Source organism: Populus nigra, chromosome 12 (assembly GCF_951802175.1).
Source record: "Populus nigra chromosome 12, ddPopNigr1.1, whole genome shotgun sequence".
NCBI classification, from domain to species: Eukaryota; Viridiplantae; Streptophyta; class Magnoliopsida; order Malpighiales; family Salicaceae; genus Populus; species Populus nigra.
Genome location: NC_084863.1, coordinates 1,243,062 through 1,257,472, shown reverse-complemented (window position 1 = coordinate 1,257,472; position 14,411 = coordinate 1,243,062). Strand labels below are relative to the sequence as shown.

The window sequence follows — 14,411 nt, the reverse complement described above, 5'->3', positions numbered from 1 at the left end:
TATGATCAAGCCTGGCCTGTCGTGAACATCAGTAACAAGATTATAGTTATCGAAGGTCAGATCATAAGGACCACAAATGATTAGAAAATTTCCCAGAATCATAACTGATCATCAATACATATTATGATCTATGCTCATGCATGACAGAAAGAGGTAAAGGTCTTGTTTGGATGCCAATTATACACACACACACACACACACAATGAATGCAAACTATTGGAGATTTTTCTTCATTTTTGCTGATCTTCTGCATATTGTTTATATATATAAGCAATGGCTTGCATATAAACATAAACGTATCTACACAATCTGAGTCAAAAGATAATTTGAACCAATTAGAAAGATTGTATAACTAAGAAGATCACCACAAAGTCACAACTTCCAGTAACATTTTATTTTGCAAAACCATATAGTTAGCATCGCGCGAAACATGAGATTAGAAAGACATTGAGTCCAAATGCTAAGAAAATTTAGATGCAAAGATCATGAAAAACTCATGAAAACTTCATGGTTTATGATTAAATGACTTGTTCATCCGATTAATAACAATAACATAATCAAATTCAAAGATGAACTCTACTTCAATAAAATCATTTCATGAAGAAAATAGTTCAATAACTGATCAGCTTCATTTCTTTAATTCCAACAGGAATTGAGGGAAAAAAACTAGAACCAAGCCTTTATAATTGCTAACAATCCCTCAACATTTCATTTTAGCATATCAGATCACTCACCCTTAACCGGTGAACTAAAATATTTGATTAGCTAGTTAACTTGCTATAAGACCTGCAGATTTGCCGTTTTCCACGGAGTCAGAATTACAATAGATCATAGCAATATCAGGTTCTGGTTCATCCATTTTCCTAATTCAGCAACCAGTAACAGGGAAAAAATCCCTTAACACAAAACAATATAAGAGCAAAAGAGTATTTTGTAAGCAGGAGCAAAGCATACCCCACACAAGAATTTTCCAAAACATGAGTGAAGACTGAGCTGAATGATCTCTCTCTCCCTGTCCGATTTGGATGTGCTACCCAAGATTACTCCCTCTTCTTCACCAGAAGACAATCTACATCTAGTTCCCACTAAAACCTTACAAAATCAAGGAGCTTTAGGACTGGAAAATGATAAACGTCCTTAGAATATATATGGGATTGCTTGTGATCAATCACAAAAAAAGGCTATTTTAACTGTTATATGATCGAACTACAAGCTAATTAATCACTTGTTAGTGGTTGATATAGGGAATCAAAAGCCATATACAAGGTAGAAATTATCCTCTAAACTTTAATTTTCTATTCAAGCAAATCCAAAATCCAAAGCCTAATTAATCAACATCTAAGATTATATACAGATTTTTCTCCTTCTTCAATGCAAAAAGAACAAAAAAAAAAGTAAGAAAGAAGAACAGATTAAAGTTTACCTCAGAGAGTAGCAACCGGATTCATATAGAAGAAAATTAAAGCCCTTTATTTCATACAGCTAGATATATATGTATTACACCAAATTATGTCACAAGTTATTAAAAAACTCTGATCTCCTCCATATATATGTAATATTGCCTACGTTTTGATCTTCTACTTCATCTCCATCATAAGAAGTAGGCCTTAGTATTTCTCAAGATTGGTTTCTGAGAGAACTTCCATCTGATCTTCTACTTCATCCCCACCATACGAAGTAGGCCCTAGTATTTCTCAAGATTGGTTTCTGAGAGAACTTCCATTACTTAATTGCAGTAGCTTCTTAAAGAAACCTAAACTCTAATGTTGTTGGTTCAGGAATCTGGTCAGTTTGCTGCTGTACTGCTTGGCAAGTTGTATGGTTGGATTCTTCATCTCTGTTGACCTTGTCAGTGTCAGTAGCTTTCTTTTGGTCAGCCTTTTCCCTTTCAGCCTCCCTGTATTTGTGCAAATACCTTACTGTAGTGTCAGCATAGTCATCAAACCCTAAAGAACTGAGAGCCCAACAGACATCATCTCCGTTCAATGCCTTGCGATTCTCCTTTCGACACTTGTTAGAAGCCTCGCTAGTGACAAAGCTTATAAACTCTGTTGCACATTCTTGCATTCTTTGCTTCGCTTCTTTCGAAACCCTTGCTGTTGGTGGCAGGCGCTGCTTCATTACCCGACCCACATTGGCAATAGGCAACAACTGATCTTGCTTATCATCATCCATTTCTGTTTTCAGTCAGAAATATTATTTACTCTTTGTTTTGCACTCTAGCTACTTATAAATAGACGTGCCAATGAATGCAAGTTTATGTGTAATGCATACACACGCACAAGCATGTATGTATGAATGGTGTGGCCTTCCCCCATCACATGACAATGTGACATAGAGTTTTTATATATATTTTAGAAGTTGTGTCTAATAATTTATCTTAATTTAAAAAGTTTTTGTGTTTTCAATTTATTATTTTGACGTTATATTTTCAGTGTCAAACTAATTTAAACACACCAAGTAAAATTTGAACTTCATGTATCTAAATTACTACTCAATAAAAAAAATCTAAGAAAAAATAAATGCTAACAATTTTTTTTATAAAAAAAACTTTATCATAATATATGAAATAGCTTATACATGCAACATATATTAAATCTCAATTTATCTAATTCTAATTAAAAAATCAAATCTCAATTTATCTAATTCTAATTAAAAAAATCAAATATTCTTCTAATATATTGGATATGTAACCTCCGATAATGTGCAAGACCCATGATGTATTTTCATTAGATTTCGAACAATTAAATATTTTTTCATTAGATCATGTGCAAGAACTATTATTTTAAGGTATTTTTAAGTTAAAAATACTTTAAAAAATAACCATTATTATAATTTCAAACACTATTTATATTTATATATGTACATGTATATCATATTATGAGTTACGATTCTCGATACTTTTATGTGTATTATAATCATAGAGTAAATATCGCATGTGTCATATAATATCATATAATATACCCTTTATTAAATAATGAGTTATTGTTCTTGATATTTTAAAGTCAAATTTAAAATAGATTTTGATGAATAAACTAAAGATTATATAACAAAAAAATAAGATAATTTGCTTAAATCACCAACGCAAATATTTCTAAATATAATAATTTGAGTTACATGACAAATTTTATACTCCTTGCATTTATTTACATTTGCCAAATTAGAATCCTAGCAAGCTTGATTCCGAGCTAAAAAAAATTGTTGTGGGCCCCCCTAGAGTCTATCCCGCATGCATATAATATGGGAATTCTGTGTGCTCGCAGTACTGTACAAGAAATGCTTATATATATATATATATATATATAAAATTCAGTTTCTTCTATGAAAATGAGTGGACTTCGTTTGTGCACGTTTGCCTGTTTAGGGCCCAAGACGAAGAAAATAAAAAAGAAATTTGTTCTAAAAAGCATTAGTGTTTGATTACCTCAAATTGAGGTTAGTTTTTAGGCTTTGGTTATCTATCATGGCAACACAACATTTGCATTATGAGTTTGGACTATTTGGTTGGTCGAATTGATGTAACATCGAAAGCTTTAGATCTATGCTATGCACGACTCCGGTTAGAATTTACAAAGATAAAAATATAAGTTTATTCTAAAAAAAAATATTTATTGGGAAGGATGACCATAAATTCTAAACAAGATTAATCTCGTTCTTTAAAAGGGTATAAGAATATTTGGGTAAGAACAAAAAAAAATTATTGTTAAATTCATTCTAACAAATTAATCTTGAAAATTGAATTGTTAGTGCCATTAAGTTGATGACAAATTAGCGAAGAAACTGAAATAGGTTACTCAAATATTTAATCTGAATTTAAAATTTAATCATATAAAAATTATTCTGACATGATCTAATTGATTTGAAGGATCCAAAAACAACTCAGATAACTGATAAAAAAATATGGTGTGATTTTTTAAAAAGAAATTAAGATGATTTTTTTAATATTAAAATGAAGATATATTGAACTAACATGAACTTCACAGCTTAACTTGCTAAATTTATTATCCGAGTGGATTCTATTGGATTTAAAAACTTGATTATTTTAAATTATTTTTTAATTAATTATACAATAATAAAAACAAATATTCATAAAATTAAGTATAAATTAAATATCAAGTATTTATATTTAAAAATATGACATCCTCATTTAAAGAATATGGGACAACTTCCATTATGTAATCCATGGCGTAGTCTTTCAGTAAATGAAAGGGGAAAAACATGGTGACTGAAAAGAAGGTTGGTAAGAAGGAATGTTTCCAGTGACTATTGGTTTCTCTTGAGAAAAAAAAAACGAAAAGAAAGAAGAAGCTTAGTTCCACAATTATTAGATGTGATGTAAAGTAATATAAAATTATTTTTACTTTTATGTTTTTTTGGTTAAAATATATATTTTTTTAATATATATGTTTGGTAAGATGGAAGTCGAGCTAATCCTAGACAAGCATTTAGCTACCTAGCTAGCTAGTTAGTTTAGTATCATTCCTTGGATACGTTACTTATGCACAGCCGCAAGCCAAATATGTTTTTTAATATAAAGAAATGTTTTTTAATGTAAAAAACTGCAATCGAATCTATTTTAATTATTAAACTATTTAATGTTAATATAACTAAAAAAACTAAGAAAAAAAATTTAAACTAAAAAAAATAAAAAACATTAGCTTAAAAAAAAACAAAAAACAAATTAAATTTTGATGAACCTTCTAAACCTAGTTCAATTTAAAAAATTATAACTTTTTAAATTATGACTCGAATTCAGCAAAGAAAATTAAATCTAATCTAATTTAATTTTGAATGATGAAATAATTGAAAAAAACTATTAATAAAAAAACTTGAAAAAAAAACAAATGGCAAAAAAAGTAGTTATAAAATCTGACAAAAACAAATCAATAGGGATGAAATCCAAAAAAATAAATTATCACAAACAAAAAAAATGCAATTAAAAGAATTATGAACAAACTTGAAAGATTAAAAAAATCATAGGGGGTGAAATTGAAAATCATTTGTAATATGATACATTATTTATAGATTAAAAAATAATTGGGGTGAAATAAGAAAAAAAAATGTGAGGGCTAACCTAATAGAATCAAACCGAAAAAAATAACAAAACAAAAGTTAGAAAAGAGAGAATAAAAAATAAGACAACATCAATTTAGAAAAGGAAAAAAAAACAAGGCAAACCTCTTAAACTTGATCTAATCTTTAAAAATCACATCCCGTGAAATGTTTTACCCAGATTTAATCAAGAAGAATAATTCTTAACCAATTTAATTTCTAAGGATGAGATCGGTAAAAAAATATTAATAAAAAAACTTGTAAAAGCAATAAAAAGAATAAGGTAAAATTTGATAGGAAAACCCCAAGGAAGATGCAATTTAATGAAAAAAAAAATAAAATAAATATCAATTAAAAAAACAACAACCAAATTTAAAAGATTAAAAAAATCATAGGCGGTGAAATTAAAAACATCTGTAAAAATCATGCAAATCCAAACAAATATTCTAAACATAGTCAAATCTTAAAAAGCTCGAAACCTATGAAACTCTGGTATCCAGGTCATATCAAGAAGTTTACTATAAGCGAATTTAAACATATAAGTTTAAAAAACTTATCAAAGCACAAAAAAAAAGTAACAAAAAAAGCTTCGAGAGAACCCAACAACTAATCTAGGTCAATAAGTCAAACACATGGCGTATAACATGAAATTGAGATATCTCTAAAAAATAGAAAAGCAAAAAAAAACACTGCTAAATTTAAAAAAAAAAAACACAAAAGTTAACTCAAACTAATCATTTAGATCTATTATCCAGATCATAAGACTGAGGTTACTCCATTAAAGCAAACCTGAAAAAATAAAGAAGTAAGATTCTTAATCAAATAAATATTGAGAGATGAAATTGATAAAAAAAATCAATAAAAAATCAATGCAAAACAAAAAAAAAAGAAATTAAAAGAATTGGGACTAAACTTGACATAAAAATCAAATGAAATTAAATTTCTAGAAAAAAAAATCAAATGAAATTAAATGTCCATTAAAAAAATGATTAAAAGAATAGCAATTAAAAGAATTAAGATCAAACTTTACATAAAAGTTAAATGAAAATAAATGCCTAGGTGTTAAATTGAAAAAAAAACTAATCAATAAAAAAACTAATGGAAATTAAAAGAATGAGGACCAAATTTGAAAAAAAATTAAAAAAATCAAATGATTATGGATGAAATCAAAAATAAAATTCAATTAGAAACAATCAATGTAAATAAGAGGAAAAAAACTAAATCAAAAGAAAAAATAAATTGAAGGAATGGTATGAATTTTTGCATAGCTAGCATACAATCCAAGAAATGATGAGAAGAGAAAGAAATAAAGAAAAGAAAAGTAATTTTAGGCCAAACCACGCCGAAACAACATACATGTGTCATCCATAGTGGAAAAGGATGTTGAGACAAATAAAATGATGTGGCGAAGTCACAGTTACAACCACTAAAGCCAGCAATACACACTGCCATAAGGCAACAGAGTGACTGACGCGTGCGAGGCACGCATTAATAGCTTTTTTGTTTTGCAAAAACCAAAAATACATTTAGGATTAAATAATATTAACAAACAAAACATGATGAAATTACAACTAAACCTCTGAAGTCAAGGTTAAGAAATTCAAATTGTAAGGGTAATGTAGTAGTTCAACTGTTCTATAAAATTTAAAAATACAAAAACACCCTTCTGTAGAAAATATTTGATTATTTTATTAAAGAGTTACATTAGTAGTTTTACTGTTGAAAAATTCAATTACCAAAATAACCTCACACAATCTCAAAAAAATATTTATGTCATGGTGAAAAGACCTTCCTACCCTCAAAATCAAGATAAAAAATAAAATAACTAAGGGATAAAAAAATCATAATATTATTATCCAAAATACTAATTTTCCTACTGGTATTATTGTCCCCCAAAACATAAACTACTGTTACATATATATATATATATATTATTTTTATTTATAGGTATAATTTGTGCATGACCTTGTTTATATAAAGTATTTGATTGTTGAATAGTTTATTACGACACGTAAACGGGATAACTAAAGTTTTTGGATTTGTAAAAGTAATTATCAAGATTTGATGTTAAATTATGGTGTTTGATTTTCGTGAGATATTGAGACTTCTATTTTTATAGTTGAACAACTTGTTTTTTTTTTATTATTATTATATTGTAACCATTTATTTGATTATCATATTATACACCAATACATTTTTAAAGTACATAGGTATTTTAGAACTTTGGTTGTTGTTAATAATACAAGTTATATGTTAATTAATAATGTTTGGTGTGTGTATTATCTATTATCATTCTTATTTATTTTTGAAGATGACTGGCATAGCTTTTATTTTTGTTTTTAGTTTTTTTTAAGTGATTTTAGTTTGAAAATATATTAAATTAATATTTTTATAGTTTTAATGATATGATGTTAAAAGTAAAAAATTATTTTAATATTTTTTTTTAAAAAAAATATTTAAAAAAAAACATTACACTACAATTTCAAAGATTCTTAGTCGACCACCATCTTAAAGTTAAAGGTTATCTCTACCTTTGATTTGTCATAATGGTTCTGCCATAGCCTCATAGGACATGCCTCCACTCTTTCTTCCTAAATAAATAGGTACGAATCAATATTCTCACCTTTTTTAGTTCATTTTACGATGACCATGGTTGAAAAATTATTCAATATATTAGTATTAATGAACTTGTAGTAAATTATATTTTGCACGTGCTCATTAATTGAGCTTGTATGGTATGGTGGATCTTGTCATCTATAATATTGGGAAAATCTTGGAATAAAATGCAGCACGGATGATTTAACATCCGTCCACCTAAATAATAGAAAATTTCTTTTTATATTCTTTAACAAAAATAAGATTATTCTCAGATTATTTTATATATAAATCATCACGATTATATCTTAAGAAAATACTTTATATTGATTTAGTATATTTTAAAAAACAAGTTTTCTCGAATGCTTGTCTTAAAATTTAAACAAATTATATATTAGCAAGTGTAAAAAATAAAATTTAAACAAATCATTGTGAGTAGATACACATTTTTTTGCTAGAGATGTGCTGATGTTTTCCAGGAAACATATGAACATATATAATTCAGTGGATTGTTTATAACTAATATATTTTATATCTAGATTGTTTCCAACCTAATAATATATTTTTTTAATCTGTTTTTCCCTTTTCCACAGCAAACAAAAGATAGTAACAATGAAGATCAGAGCAATAAGGGTTGTGTTTGTACGATACTTTGACATCTATTTCGTAGCATCCTTCTTGTGCAAGTTTCAATATGAGTGAGTTGATAAGTTATCGTGACAGGGATTCGATTCGGAAGGGGACATGCGTCATTGAATCACCACGCGATGCGCCAGCTGCTATCCTCGCCTCGAGCAGAGCACCAGAGGAATCAACATTGGTGGAGTATGATTCTAGAGTGAGAGTCCCCGTCCCGAATCTATCGATTGAGTTCGATTCCGATACCCCTCTTGCTTGGTTGTTTGAAATGGAATCTCGGCGAGCGAGAGCAAGGGCGAGGTTGGGAGAAAAAGCCAAGGATTTTTAGTGCCACGAGCAACATCGGTTGACATGGAAGACAATCCCGGAGGCCAATAAATTGACAAACATTAATAAAAACACCAAGATAAAAATAAATAATTAGCACAGATACAAAGAATGCAAGTTTTAACTCAAAGTTCAATAACTTAGCTATGGTGATTAAAGATGATGCTGTGGCAGTTATTATCAAGTGGAGTGTGCTTTCACTCTAAAATGCAAGCCGAGCCAGTCACATGAGAAGGCATTGTCAGTACTATGATCGAAGAATGTTTATCAACTGTAGATTATAAGCTTCATACTGCTATCAAATACCTCTTGGAGGTTTCTCTAACAGTGCAGAAAGATAGACCTCGTCCTTTGATTTAGGAGAGATTGCCCACCTGTGTTTCTTGTACCTGAACTGAAGAAACATGTACATATAATCATCCAAGTCCTTCCTGTTGCAAAAGAACCTGTCAATCCATAACAATCCACCTGGTCTTAAAATCCGATCCCAGTCAAACAAGATGAAATCCATCAACATCAGGTCAATCCAGCCATCCATAAATCCAGTGGTATGAATCAAGTCCATTGTGTTATCGAAGAACGGAAGGCGTTGGTTCAGTGTCACATACAAAGGAACCAAACCTCTAAGTGCAATCATCTCGCTGAATGGTGCTCCGAGGTTAAGTGCAGTTGAGACAACTGTGACATTCTGCTCTTTCATCCTGGCAGCAAAAGTTCCTGTTCCAACTCCGAAATCCAGACCGATTCGTATTTCTCCAGGCTTGATCGCCAAAACATCTCTGATCAGAAAATCGACAGGGAGTGAGCTATTAGTTACCCACTTCAGCTTTTCCTTGTCCATTTCGAAACAACCAGTGCATTTTGAATAGCCCCTCTTCGGATTCTTGCTTGATAAGCATTGAAAATTCCTGCATTGGTAATTGCTCCACCTCACATTTCTATCATCTGGCAGTCTCCACAAAGACTCATTGATGGGGTATGGCTTCTGATAGACCTTGGAGGCCCTTGTCAGGCACCGTCTTCGTGGCAAGGGATCACATCCATTGACCATGAGCTTCTGAGACAAGCTCCAGTCATCTTTACAGTAAGATCCAATGTCGTAGTCCATGTACTCTTCCAATTCTTTCTTCATCAAAACACAGGCATGCCCTATCGTGTTATATATCCTCTCTGTCCCGTATATGTTTGTATTCCCGACTCTATTTTCTTTCGGAGTAATGTACTTACGAATCTCCTCAACAACAAAAGTGTTAATCAAAGGCTCCTCCTTCATTGTTGAGTTTCTAATCCCCTCTGCTTGAGGTAGTCGAATCTGCCGAAGAGCAATGTGAGCACCATAAAGAGGCCTAATCACCTCCTGCTCCAAAAACCTCTTGTGCTCCAATCTTGTCATTGTAGTCTTTCCCAGATCAACTTTGTTCTTCTCCATTTCTTGCACTGTTTTCTCCAGCTTTTCTTGCAATTTATCCATCCTATCAAGCACGTCTCCAACTCGATCGTTCAACGCTCTTATATCAAACCCATCATAAGCATCACCGACATGATAGAAGTGCTGGCATATATCTTCATGGTGAAGGAAAAACCCTGCATTATAGAACTTAAAGAGACTGGCTATGCTTACAACAATAACAAGACCTCCCAACATGATTTGAAGCCACCCCATTATTCTTGCCAGTCTACATTTTGGAGAGCATAACCTCCCCATCCTTGATCATACAAGATCTAGCTAGCAACTATGGTCTTGTTTTCACCAAACGCTACTTCTTCCTCTCCTTCCTTTGGATCGGCAACCTATATTTAAAGTCTAATTTCTTAGGATCAATTATAGAATCAAAACTAATATATAGATATAAAGATTTAGATTTCAAATCTAAAATATTTCCCATCATTTTAGAACGTGAAAGATCTCCACTCACCTTAGCTGAAATCAAGTGTTTGGCTGGCTATATTTAACTTGCTATCTTACCACATTGTCATTTAACAAAGAATGAAAATAACATGGTTTAGTACATTTTCCTTCATATTCTCAGCAACCAAACAGGAAAAAAATTAAAATAATCTAAATCAAGAAGCTTAACACCAAACTTTTTAAGAAGTCCTAATAAAAGCAAAGGAAACAGAAATAAGACATACCCAGATAAGAATTTGCAAGGACAAGAGTGAACACAGAGCTAAATCTCTTTCCCTTCAGCAGATTTGCTATAACTCACAGATATTCAAACCTTCTCTTCCCTCACTGGAGGCAATCTTTCTCTCACTAAAATTTGATTAGCATCTCCAAGTTGAGCTTAAAAATATATCTACGCAATGTAGCTTGAACCGTTACTAAAGGAGCTTTTGAGCTGGAAAATCGTAAAGCTTAAGCGTGTAAAAATTCCAAAATTGCTTGTTAAGCACCTGAGGCTATAAGAAAGCACGAATCTCGTTATCGTCATGAAATTCTAGGGAAGATCAACCTGCATAATTTTATTTTCTTCTACGTAGTTGTATAGTTTAATAATTAATATTATATTTTTATTTATATACGGTCCACAAACGACTAGAACTAATGCTTTGACTATCATGTTTTTGGTTTTCTATTTACATGGCCAGCTCCCATTGCGGCAACTTGATTACAGTTGCATTGTTTTTTCGTGTTCCGCTGCCAACTTACTACAGGGATGGCAATATCATAACCAGCCAGGGTCAGACCATGTTTAGGATTTGAGTTATTGAGTTGCCGCGTCGATTTCGAGTCAATTATTTTATTAAAAAAATCATTTATTAATTTTTTAATAAAATTATTTCGGAGTTGACGTGTCCTAATATTACTTGATTATATCTAAATTACCTAAGTAGCATGTCAACACATCAGATGATTTGAGTTTGATAAAATAAATATTTAAAATCATTTAAGTTAAAGTTTCGAACCAGTAGGAATACCTACAACCTACACATAGTTTAATAACTATTAGTAATATATGGAGTACACAAAACAAAAAAAAAAATAAAGACTGTTTTTTAGATTAATTAGGGTGTTCGGTTTCGCTTATTTGTACTTCGATTAATCTAACGAGCCCAGTCTCTAGTGATTCTGAGATTTATAGAACTTAAACTAGTGATACTTAAAAAATAAACTCAAGATTTGATCAATAAAACTTGAAATTGAATAAAAAGTTTTATCATTCTAATGGAGGAGGTTTGGGAATGGATTTTTATGCCACCAATGACTTGAATTATATTTATTTTTTATTGTGCATAAAAAGTTATTATTATTTAAAAAAATATATATATTATAAAGAATAAAAACAAAGATGTAATATGATAAATTGAACAAAACTTATCTAATAACTATAAGTCTCTAAAATAATATATATCTTAAACTCCATTTTACCTTAAAAAAATTAAAGATTCTGTCCCAAAGTTGAAAGTGATTTGGGCTCGACGAGTTTATACAAGGCCACACACAGCAGGTGGCACCAATGCTGACTTTTCGTCAGTAAACTAGAATCTAGTTTTATTAATATCCATAATCGACGCACCATCGACCAATAGGCGCTGTTTGGCTTCGTGACTGGACGCATGTTTATCAAAAAAAAATAAATTAATTTAAAAAACTAAAAATAATATTTTAATATACTTTCAAATAAAAAAAATAATCACCGTGAAAAACTCAAACACCAGCCAAAGACTCTTTGTCATGGAGCCTTGCCATCATACAATATCTTCCAAAGCAGATATGCAAACACGGAAGAAAAAAAAAAAAAAAAAACCCCATCAATTAGTGATTGATGCCAAATAAATCACAGCAATAGCGTTGCAAGGACAATGTCCAAACAGGGTTTGGTGTCCTGTCCTGCAGTAAATGGCAGCAAAATCTGGTGTTATGTGGTTCGTCCACCGCTATATATATATATATAATGAGTAGCTTTTTGATTAATTGATAATGGTCGATTTAATTGGTTCTGATACAATTAATTGATTTTTAAAAAAAATCAGAAAAGCTATGAAATTATAATTTTTATTAATTAATCATTTTTATAAAAAATTCAGTGACGCCTATATAAAATCAACGATAAACATTAGTGATTGACCGCCTTTTGATAAATAATTAAAGTAAAATGCATCTTTTAACTATAAAAATAAACAAAACACGTAAGATAATATTTTTTTAAATGTTTGGTATTGTGACAATGATTATTTTTTTATAGTATATTTTTAAATAATTTTTTAAATTTTTTTTTTTAAGATGATTACATTAAATTAATTTAAATAAAAAAAATAGAGCACGTGGCCAACCGTGTTCCAAGAAAGCTCGAATTGAATTCTAGTTGATGCAGCAGATATTTCCTTCCCTGGTATTGTTTGCTAGTGTACAATTGTGAGAAATTTGTTTTTTTGGGCACCCATTTTTGCTCTCGAGTGGGAGCTCGACGAAGAAAACTACAACTTTTGAAGATAAAAATCTTGCTTTACTCTCTCTCCCTTGAAAAAAATAATAAAAAAAAAGTTTTGCTACGTCCCATCATAAAAGAAAAAAAAAGTTAAATGGCAAATGGGTTTAAATTGGATTTTTTTTCCTTTTTTTTAATATAAGTGATATTTTCCAACCGGTTTAAACATTTTTTAATGTAATTAAATTATTTTTTTATATCAAGATGTATTCAGACAATACATTTTTTAAAAAATATTAATTTTGAATTTATTAAAGTAAAGAAACGGAGCAATTTTTCTCAAGAAAAGAATAATGATATGCGCTCTCTTTTGTAAATTACTTTATATTTACCTTCTTAGCATCCATGACTAAATTACTCCTAGTTTCCCATCATACAATTCAATTACTATGTTAAACAAAACTATTTCAGTATTATCTCCGAAAAAGAATTTATATATATATATATATATATATATATATATATATATATATATAATAGCGATAACGCGCAATCGACCCAGTCCCCACGTTATAAATTAGTTCAGAGTCAACTCAGTCAACTCACGTGTAGTCTCTCCTTTTTATTTTTGTTTTTCCTTTTTATTTTTTTTAAATCATGCTGGCTAGGCTAGGTTTAGTCACACCAAAAATGAACCAAAATTCCCTTTTTAAATTAAAAATAAAATAAAATTCACATTTGACAGACTGATGAAACTTTCCAAATTAGACAGCTCAGCAGCCAGCAACATATGCATTGATCAAATTAATGGGTCTTAGGTAAGGGTCATATAAACCCCATGAATCTGACTTATTGAAGGGGTGGATGCCAAGCTTTTCAAACATAATAATTCGACCAAAATAAGGACATTTTTTCCGTTTAATATATATATATAATCAATATTCATGATATTTTGATTGTATTAAATATTTATAAGCAATTTTTTATTTTTTATTTTTTATTTTAGATATATTGAAAAACAATTATTAATAATTTCATATAAAATTATAATGCTTTCTCGAAAATCCAAAAAACATTAAAAAAAAAAAAACAAAAGGAGCTAGGGGCGTGGCCCAAAGTGATGGGCCCACACACCTCTCCTTCAATTTTCTTTGCTCAAGGTCAGGTTAGATAATATATTATCTCCTTTTTTATTTTTTAAAAAATAAAGTGAGTGATGCATCATTTACTTATATCTTGGTTTTGGCTATCGAAGAGGTTGCTAGAAAAATGATCTGGGATTTTTTAAATCTAAAAAACTTTTTTCAATCTATTTTTATTTAAAAACACCTAATAAACATTCTTCAAATTTCAATAAAATAATTTATTAATTCGAAACATTCCTAAATCGATTTGATAAAAACAAAATAAAACAAAAATCCAACC

At 29.9% G+C, this 14,411-nt stretch overlaps 2 protein-coding genes across 3 annotated transcripts; both read right to left on the bottom strand.

Annotated features, from left to right (window-relative positions):
* Window positions 1-1,443: 1,443 nt before the first annotated feature.
* LOC133670188 (nuclear transcription factor Y subunit B-4-like) lies at window positions 1,444-2,175 on the bottom strand. Its single transcript, XM_062090692.1, has one exon. The coding sequence runs from the start codon at window positions 2,173-2,175 to the stop codon at window positions 1,744-1,746; it is 432 nt and encodes a 143-aa protein (XP_061946676.1). The 3' UTR covers window positions 1,444-1,743.
* Window positions 2,176-8,675: 6,500 nt separating this feature from the next.
* Window positions 8,676-11,115, bottom strand: LOC133669423 (probable methyltransferase At1g29790). 2 transcript variants are annotated; one of them, XM_062089550.1, is made up of 3 exons: window positions 10,747-11,115; window positions 8,920-10,404; window positions 8,676-8,815 (listed from the first exon to the last, which is right to left on the bottom strand). In XM_062089550.1, the coding sequence occupies exons 2-3, from the start codon at window positions 10,316-10,318 to the stop codon at window positions 8,811-8,813; spliced, it is 1,404 nt and encodes a 467-aa protein (XP_061945534.1). In that variant the 5' UTR covers window positions 10,319-10,404; window positions 10,747-11,115; the 3' UTR covers window positions 8,676-8,810. The 2 variants fall into 2 exon arrangements, with proteins under 2 accessions (XP_061945534.1, XP_061945533.1); XM_062089549.1 differs by having other exon boundaries at window positions 8,676-10,404.
* Between the last annotated feature and the right edge of the window lie 3,296 nt (window positions 11,116-14,411).